This window comes from Montipora foliosa, chromosome 8 (assembly GCF_036669935.1).
Source record: "Montipora foliosa isolate CH-2021 chromosome 8, ASM3666993v2, whole genome shotgun sequence".
Taxonomy (NCBI): Eukaryota; Metazoa; Cnidaria; class Anthozoa; order Scleractinia; family Acroporidae; genus Montipora; species Montipora foliosa.
In genome coordinates, this window is record NC_090876.1 from 2,809,493 (window position 1) to 2,819,492 (window position 10,000).

Genomic DNA, 10,000 nt, shown 5'->3' on the forward strand with positions numbered 1-10,000 from the left:
GAACCGTCCCTGGCAAAGAGGAGCGTGTGTGTTTGCGATGTCGGGTATTCTGGTGCGGACTGTTCGAAAAGTAAGTTTGCATTGTAATCAAGTCATAACCTCTCCACAAGAGCATGATAATTAACAATTATTCCATGAGCGCCCGTTGGATATGAGATGGTAAATAGCCAGCTTGGTGCGTAGCGCCGAGTTGGTTCCAATCTCACATCCAACAAGCGCGAGTAATGTGATGCTCGCTCAAAAGTGTCCTTTTACATCTAACCACAACCCTAACCCTATTTTCACAAGGAAGATGAGGGGAAGTCGACATCATGGAATAGGATGCATAGTATTTTGCTTGAAAATATTGTGAGTTGACATTTGAAGTCATGTTTGTTTTCAGTTGCCAGTTGTATAAATCTCCTTTACACAGATCACAAACGCTTGGCAGAAGCCTAAATTAAAGCCATCACACGAATAGAGGCATATTCAATTGCTTACTCTTTTTATTTCATTGTACAGTCTCCGTTGGAAACCACTACTTGGAAAACAGTTATTCGCAGTACTCTGTAACAGCATGGAGTTCATCATCATCTTCATCATCATCATCATCATCGAGACAAAGACGGGAGGTCGCTTCACCACAGTCGATTACAAGTGAATATTTTACTAATATCGCACTGAAGATGAAAGCAAAACCAGGAACCAATGACAGCCTGATATTTCTGTCTACCAACAGCCTTGGAACGGAGTTCGTTCGGGTCGATGTAAGTTCAACTTTGGAATGAAAAGTAACGACAGCCATATGTGATCCATGCTTTCCTCTTCTCCTTCTTCTCCATCTGCTTCTTCTTACTCTTTTTCGTCTTCTTGATTGGCGCTAAACATTGAAAGAGGAGTTCTTGGTATGCTCCCGAACATTCGACTCTTTTAATGTTAACTGTTGCCATCTTTTCTCTCTGGAAGATTTATCGGTCCCGGTGGAAATGGTTGCTGAAAACTAAAGTTTCGAAAATGTGAGTGAATGTCATCTTCAGACTCAAGTATGTCGTTTCTATGTTAAAACAATTTTCACTTTCAATTTTTTTTTGTCTTTGTTGGTTTGGATTTCATTTCAGCTTCATGATGGAAAAATTAGATGCATCTTCAGACTTGCAGGCAGGACAAAAATTCTCAGGCTTCAGGGGGTGAACGTTACGGATGACAAATACCACACGATCATTGTGGAAAGACTTGGGAACTATGCAACGTTGCAAGTGGACTACGCTGGCAAAGTAGAGGGAAGTACCGGTGGATCGAATCATCTCATGAATTATGGGGGAGGAGCTCTTTTTGCAGGTCAGTGCCTGGAGGGAGGAAATGTTTATGTGGGGGGTAGGGAGCGGTAAGGCAAATATCAACAAACAGCAACAACAATTGCTTTTATACGTTAATAATATTTATTTACAAGTCGTCCACGCAAATATAGCAAAGCTAATCGAGTCCCATTTCTGAGTTGCTGCATGCCTGAGTTTCAAGGCGAGTCCTGCTGCACAACCTTTCAAATGGAGATGAGTTGCGTATTCTTCTGCAAATCAAACTCATTCCCCTTTCAATAGCTGAGCACCAAGACTCAATTCGAAACTGAGACAAATGGCCTATCACATTGGTAATTATTGAAAATTCGCTGCGCTGATTGGTTGCCGTTGAGGGGATTATTACGCGATAATCACCGTATTCACCGAAGCGGTTTTTCAAAATGGCCGCAAGCTCGCGCGCGCGCTAGCCGTTCTGTCGAGGTGATAGACGAAGGCATTGATTGTTTTAAAGAAAATGCTTATTTTTCAAATAATAACGTAGTATGCAATTATACTTAAACAATTATTCATCTCAGGCTTGGTGAATCAAAACCTCGACTTCGTTTCGGTTTTATTAACTTCGTGTTTGGTTTGAAAAGTGCATTTTTTTCAAAATTAAAAATAAGTTAATGATTGAGTTAAGATTTATCTTTGAAAAATATCTGGCGGTATGATATGATGTTATTTGACTCTCAACAACTGATCTAATCAGAAGAAATGAAGTGCAAAATGCAATTGTTATCAAGATAAGAGTTCAAGAGCTAATCTCGGAAAATTGTCGTTCCTTTCAAAGTCTTTTTCCAATGGAAATTCAGTTCCTTTGAGAGTGGGCAGGTAATCGATCTTGAGAGTCAAAAATAAAGTGTTGAGAAATTTTTAAGGGTGAAACGTTCCCTTTCCTTTTCTTTTCTTTAAATCATCTCCTATTCCGCCACGGATAACTGGGTCGCTTTTTAAACTTTTCTCCTTGTAGGTGGAATAAGACGAAAGACGGCTCTTAAAGTCATGCAGGCAATTGTGAAAAGCCATGGAAAAGCTATCGTGCAAACAGCATCTGGAAGCCTTATATCAACGTATTCATCGTTTTCCGGCTCTTCTTTGTCAGGAGTCAGCTTAATAACTATAAATGATAAAGGCGATGTTCGGGTGAAAAAACTTAAAAACGCAACTTTGATTAGGATGTACCAAAAGCATACTATTCGATCTATTCATAACGCAAGCTCCCAGAGAGTGGTCATCGGAAGTGCTGGTGTGAGCGTCACACAGGTTCACGTTGGAAACAACAGCCTGCAAAGTGTCCAGCAGATATTGCAAAGGCGACATCAACAAGATGTTGGCGCAGGTGTCAGTGGTGCAGCTTCTGCTGCTAATGGCGGGAAAGTGGCTCTGACCAGCGGAAATGCGCAAGTCTCTGGTAGCAAAATTAAAGGAGTTGGTAACTATGGCTCAGTTCTCGCACTCAAGCAAACTGGAAGCGGTCAAACGGCAACACTAGAAGACGTCGATGAGTCCTATGGCGGTAGGTCAAGTATATCATCGTCTCTTAGCCTGTGCAGCTGTATTGCAAGCCTGTAACATGACTAATCTGCAGAAAATTTAATATTTTTGGAATAAGTAAACGATGAATTATAACTGAGCGAATGCATAAACACACGAGGCCTTGATGGAATTTTAAGTGGTATTTTTGAATAAGATAGAGACTTGCTTCAGAAAGTTCTTTTGTCGAAGCGATAAAAGAGTTAGGCATGCCTAACATGGCGGAACTTGCCTGACGAGGCTGAGTTTTCAGCGAAATTTATTGCAGTTTTTAAAGCGGTTTTTATAGATATACACATTTTTAAGTTTTAAGTGTATTAACTCCAAAATCGTGCGACATAAGAATAACAAAGACAGAGAATGTCAAGCAATTACCGATAAAGACTTGATGGTTGGTTTGTGTTTGGTAGCACAAAGCTTAGATTCGTGGTTCCTCTCTATGCAATGATTAAAGAAAATACAAATTCAGTGATAGAAAGGTACATCGTTTTTGGATTCTCAGGTTGTATACCGCAGAATCGCCTGAACAACTTTGACTTGGATGACAGAAGTACAACTCAGGTCAAAGTAGAGCGACAAAATGTCATATTTGGTTGTCCATGCGAGAAGGGAGAGTGTGCCAATGATGGCACATGTACGGCCACCAACCTTACTACACCATTGGTTAACTACACAACCCCATGGATGGCGTGTAAGTGTGTCGGACAATGGACTGGACCGCTATGCCAAGAGTACGAGGAGGACGAGCAAGGGTTTGCTCCACGTAAGTAATATGCAATTCTTTGTTTGCATCCACGTGATGAGACGGTCATGTTAGTGTACAGGACAATAGAAAATTCCCAAAAGACATTCTACTGCATTGTTCTGTACACCAATATGGCTGCCGTCACGTCAGATGCAAACCACCAATTGGGTGCTAATTTCAATGGGGAGCTTAAGCACGCGAAGTTTTTGCGCCAGGGCCGGCAACCGGAAGTGGGTTGTTTTTCTTTGAACTCGTTTTGACAATAACACATTAATTTTACATTGTTAAGTATATTTTCACAGTTGGAGACTAATGTCCTTGTACTCCAAATGTTCAAGTCCGGTTACCGTCCGCGGTTCCAGCAAAACCCTCGTGAATGTAAATTTACGCATGACGTGAAATGTAGGTGAACCACTTCTTGTTAAACCGTCGGGGTGAGTTGACAAAACTTATACCGCTCGCGGAAAAAACCTTAATATCTGGGAAGCCGTTGTTCTAGTTGCCTGGCCTGAATAGACGAAAAGGAAAGTAACTTTATTTAAGTATTTAGTCGTTCTAGTGCTGGAGCACAAATTGGGGACACTGTAAACTGAAATTAACAATTAACACAAATCAATTCACGAAATGACAAATGAAAGGAAATCAGAGGTACAGACTGGAATAGTACCTATGACCTCCATTATTCCAGTCTTGAGCTACAAGAACCCCTGGTAAATGGAAGCTATTGGACTTATGCGAAAGCCTTAACAAACTCGGCTTTGGTGATGCTGTAGGTCTGTAGTATAGCCCCTGGTAAACGACGAAGATAATGAATCTTACATAAAAACATTGTTATCAACTGCGGCATAAACTGACTTAGATGTACTGAGGATGGATCACAGCTGGGTCAGACATCTCTATGTTAACTTCATATGTTAACGTTACCTTGAAAATTTCATCTTCAGAAAGTATTGAGCTTGGGGTGTTGACTAGTGTGCCAGGCTTAAAAGTTTTGCCAGCATTTTGCTTGGGATGCTAGCCTTGAATTTATTTCCTTTCCAAAAGTGCAGCAGTCGGCAATCTTTTTTTTGATTAAGGACTTCTTTGTTGCTGTTTATTTCAGCTGTTAGAATAACAGATGGCTCATCTTGGATCTGGGACGCTGTGCTTGCTTTTCTTCTTTTCCTTCTTATCCTTCTGATCTTACTTGGTATTTATTTGCTCTGCGCAAGATGCAAGGGAGATGCTGTGGACGGGACGGTGCCAACCAAAGCACCCGCGGGACACGGGACAATTCGGTCATACGCGGATGTAGGAGCTGGTGAAGAGGACAACAACGACTACGACCTACGTCATCTCATGACGTACATGTATACGGGGAGAATCTGCGAAACAATGGATCTGGACCATAGTCATGAATATGCAAGTATAAGAATTTATTCAGATGGTGGCGTGCAAGGAACAGATAATAATGAATATGATCTCAAGCATCTGATGTCCCACACGTAAGTCATAACGTATTTTAGGTTCGTCGGATGTTGTTCTGTTTTTTATTCTTTTTAATTTATTGAAAACGTCGCTTCTCGTTGCACCTCGAGGCAACTCAGTAGATTGCATAAACGTCACCATTAGGGTAAGAACGTTTGGTTTGTTATTATTCCCTTTAATGTTTTCCAGTAAAATGATGTGTCTTGCCGGGCACTAAATGTAATCTTCAGTACATCGGAGAGACCAAACGTCGTCTTAAAGACCGCTTTAATGAACATAGGCGACCTATTATAAGCCCCTTTTGTAGTTATACCCCCACTGCGGTTTCACGACACTTCCTGACCAGTGGTCACGCGGAGGATCACATGATCCTTATACCGCTCGAACAACTACACACTAGTCGTGACTCCATCAGAAAGGCTCGTGAGGCATTCCTCATACACAGAGGAAAAACACTGGAGCCTGCAGGCCTTAACAGAAGAGATGAAATGTACTTTAGTTTAGCTACCTTTTAATTTTCTTTTGTTTTTTTCATCTTGTTATCATGTATTATTCTCTCTCCTCTTTTTTATGCATTTCCGTTTTTATAACACATCACGTAGCATTTTTATGTCATTTCCGGTAAATATAAAGATCTTGTTACTAGCATTTATCCATTCAATAAACCTGAAGAAGGCTGGTGTTGGCCAGCCGAAATATTGCAAGCAACAACGCCTATGTTCACGTTGTCTTGACCAACCTTTGCAGGATATTTTCTATATATTTTCAGTTAAGTGGAAACTACACAAAAATTACAAACACGCAATAAATAGAATCCATAATCCAAAAGTTTCGTTGTATCTCATGGGGCCTTTGCCCATCAATTTAAGGTATTATCTAAATTTAGAATACTGGTCCCGGCAAGTAGTGACCAATCAGATTGGGCTTGATGACCACAAGGTCTGTGATTGGTCCGCAACCAAAGGGATTGCTGGTGCTAGACGCAAGTTCAATTGCAAGTTTATCGATAGGATAATGAAAACAAGTCCACGGTTAGAATATACTAGTTTTGCTTCACTCCCGAAAAATGTTTGTTTACAACAGCTTTATCTTACAGGAATCACGTGACTACAGAAAAGGTCCTCGAAAAGCCTCTAGGAACAAACAACCAAGCCTTCCATTCATCAACAGCCGCAGTGTCATCCAATTTGCATTCTATGATAGTTAATCACGTGACGCGAGCTGACAGTCATCCATCCCTGTCAAATGACGAGGTACGTTCATTCCAAGATGAGGGACTAGACTCTGATGTGGATGATTTGAGCCAGCTGGACAGCGGAGAAGAGGGGGATTCAGACAATGCAGATGATTGGGACAGTCATTTTATATCACTTGGACAAGTCTGAACAATTTAGTTGGCTGACTAGGTGTCCGTCTGTTTGAGTGACTTACTAACCGACTTACCTACCAAACAGCAATAACTCACTGAATTAGTAAGTCGTCGTCATCATCTTTGACAGATCGAAGCATTTCTAATCACTCAGAATAAGGAATACGAAACTTGCTGACTCAGTGATCAAGCGGACTCAAATCAAACTGATTCTTATTCCGATTTCCTCTTTGATCAAAACGTTAATTCATCTCCATTCAGAAAATGATCAAGCTTTTGCAGTCAAATTTTACGACGAAATGAATGGTATGGAATAAATACGAAAAGCAATCATTAAATCCCTGTGTGTTGCCATTATCATGAAGGCCTCTGTAATGTAACAATCCTGTAGATTAGTCAAGAAAGTATTAGTGGAAGCTAAATCTGTTGTTTGACATGAATCATTATTGAACTTACCCAAAACACGTGACAATGTGCATAGTAATAGAATCTTATTTCCAGACGATTGACTGACTGAACAAAACGGCCGCCTTTGCGTAATATACATATACCTTTATATTCTTGGCAAGAGTGGGGCGAATTTACAAGCACTTAGCTATTTTAACAGCTGCAAGTTTTCACCAAATACTCGCGGTGTTAAGCCAAGGACTGTAAATAAATTTTTACAACAAGCTAGCATTCTTAATTTTACCCCATGTGTGTAGAAATCTTTTAGCAGCTGATAGCCTGTTAATTTTCGTCCTGCCAAAAGTTTTCTGGAGCCACTTAAATCAAGTGTCGGTGATTTGCAACCAGTTTCTGTAGACACATGTAACAATGGTGTAATTTACAACTGCTGGTTGAGGAACAGAAGAAGCTAATGAGGCACTTATTGTTGTCGCTCACCAAAAACGATGAGGATGAAGAAACGTGGAACTCTAGGTTATATTCAGACTATTACTTTACTGAATTGTGGGTCAGTAATGAATTTTATGAGTATTCATCTACTCTTTGTTCCTGGTTACTGAATAAACATCCTTTCGTTGGCACTTGTTTGATGATATTCTTGTTAGAGGTGCTTATATATGGTGCTGTCCCGTACTAGAACCCCGGGCCACATTGGAGATCGGTGAAATATCTTTTCATTACTCCGATCTTGTTCCCTTTTCAACAGAAGGTCTCGGTTTGATCGCCAAGAAGCATCAATAAAGAACTTGAACAAAAGGAAATAATTAGCTCCAGTAAAAAATATGATAGGGTAAAAAAGAGAGCTCGCTTGACAAGGGAGGAACGATTTTAGTGTTTCCTGCCCCCACAACTTGAAACCCACGTTCTCCTTATTTTTAGCCACCAATCACGCAGGTTAACGTTAGGCCAAACTGAAAAGGATCAAACACTGAAAATGTTTTCTCGTCTTACGAAGATTATAATCAAACCACTCAGCGAAGATCTTTTGTGAATAACATTTTTTTTTCTCTAATTAAAGGCATACTGGATTTCCAAATTATAGAAATTGCCTTTCCGTGCAGCAAGTGACGCCATGTTTCTCAGTTGAGTGTAATTCTTTATCAATCTGCGATCGGTCCAAAGTTGTTAGCATCATATAATGCCTATTATAGAATGGGTTTGTGCTCCGTACAAAACTTGCTGGGTATGATCATGGAGTCAATAATTTGACTTCCACTGGATATGGACAATATATACCTGGGTATTTGTTTGCGTTTTAAGACTAAAATAATAATAATAATAATTTTAAAATTTATAGCGCGCAAATATCTATATAAATATAATCACAAGCGCGATAAAAATAAATAACTTAAAAAATGGTGTGGATGAAATATACATTGAATACAAAGCCCGTAAATAAGGTTGAAGTACTGTATGTATGCATAAATAACATTAAAAGTATGTATTTAAGTTACTAATTATAACTTACATTGAAAAATAGTCTTAAGCGAAGATTTAAATTTGCTAAAATTAGTTTCGTTACGTATATATAATGTTCGGCAATTTGTCCCATAGTGCTGGAGCTGCCATTTTAAAGAAGCGATCACCCAGTGTCTTTTTTGACTTAATATATGATATCAGAGGAAGTCCATTGTTGGACCGTAGATTATATCTAGACAGTTCCTCCATTGTTACAAGTTTCTTTAAATAGTCAAGAGACGGTCCATGCAATATGGACAAGAAGGACAGTATTTTCCCGCCAGTCAGGCACTCTATTGAAAAATTGCTGCTTAGCGAGGTAAGCAATTGTGCCGGCCTGTATTGGGACTCCGGCCACATGGAACTCTTCGCTAAGTTGTTTAGGAATACTTGTTGAAGAGCAATGTACGAGGCAGGGACGTGACACTAAAAGATCAATCAATCAATCAATCCATCATGATTATGACTTTGGCCATTTTTCTGCTCTGGATTCACGCACTGCAACAAAGCGGTTGAAGGCAAGTTACATTACGTTTCTGTAACTTACCAAAAATTAACTTCATCTGTAATAGCATACCGGCCGGCTGGATCAGTGCGACACGTTAAGTTATACAGGAAATCTTGTTGAAGAACAATACTCAAACCAGGGACTTTATTATTTCCTTTCAAATCAGTTATGTGGGACAGATCTAGATGCAAACTCGCATCCGGTCAAAGTGCAATCACCTCAGAAAAACCAATAAATAAATAAACAATTTTTCTCCCCGAAAATGATTTGTGCAAAATACTTATTATCTAATTTACAGCATTGCCGTAGCTAGCGGATAATAGCTCCCGTAGTTATTCGGAAATTCGAGATCAAATAAAGCTTATGCCTGTATGTGTGTTACCTTTAGCAGGGCGCATGCGCACACTTTGTAATCTGCGACTCCAGTGCTTACCATATGACAGATAAATGACTTTTCCCTTGAATATATAAGCCATCTAATTCTTACGCTATATTGACAAGGGCGGTTTGGAGCTGTGAGTAGGCGTGGGATTTGTCATATATGGTTTAGGGGCCGACATATCTCTCCCTCAATGCCGTACCGGGAGGCGAGGTCGGTAGCAGAAAGCAGCGAAGGGCCAACTGCGTCCAAAAGCGATCGCACGGGCCGAAATCCCGGGATGACTCGTTTGGTACGACGCTCCAGCGCCGGTGTCTGGAGGTACTGCGTTTTTCTCTCTTGTTCAAACATTCCGTCAGCGCATGCGTAAATGTTCTGGCTCTCCGATACCTAGCGTGTAGTAGCCCTTTTTGGTCTCTGTGGTCTTTATCCGCTGACTCAGTGTCATACTGGTGGGTATCATATATGACGTATCCACCCACGCTACATATTTCCGAATCGACACCCTTAATCCTCACAGTATTAACGAAGGCTTTTCATTCAACTAATAAATTTCAATTTTTTCACGTTGCCATGTTACCACCAATAGCGTACCGGCTACTCTACTATAAAAACTACACGTAACCCACAATTCCTCGATTCACTCCGACGAAGGGCTAACGCTCGAAACGTCAGCTTCTAGAATTTCTGTACAGTGGCCAATTTACATTATCAACTCCGTCGATATAACCAAATTTTTGTACCCTCCTTCTGCCACCGAGAAACTCAGCAGTAA

The 10,000-nt window shown here is 40.3% G+C and overlaps 1 protein-coding gene across 1 annotated transcript in view; it reads left to right on the forward strand.

Moving 5' to 3' along the window:
* LOC138013140 (protocadherin-like protein) overlaps positions 1-7,460 on the forward strand; it is an 18,572-nt gene extending 11,112 nt beyond the window's left edge. Inside the window, exons 8-14 of the mRNA XM_068860133.1 lie at positions 1-70; positions 502-746; positions 1,098-1,317; positions 2,290-2,835; positions 3,355-3,615; positions 4,700-5,081; positions 6,161-7,460. The exon at positions 1-70 is cut by the window's left edge and continues 217 nt beyond it. Of these exons, the coding sequence (XP_068716234.1) occupies positions 1-70; positions 502-746; positions 1,098-1,317; positions 2,290-2,835; positions 3,355-3,615; positions 4,700-5,081; positions 6,161-6,449 (2,013 nt within the window). The 3' untranslated portion in view covers positions 6,450-7,460. The remainder of the gene's footprint in view (positions 71-501; positions 747-1,097; positions 1,318-2,289; positions 2,836-3,354; positions 3,616-4,699; positions 5,082-6,160) is intronic.
* The last annotated feature ends 2,540 nt before the right edge of the window (positions 7,461-10,000 follow it).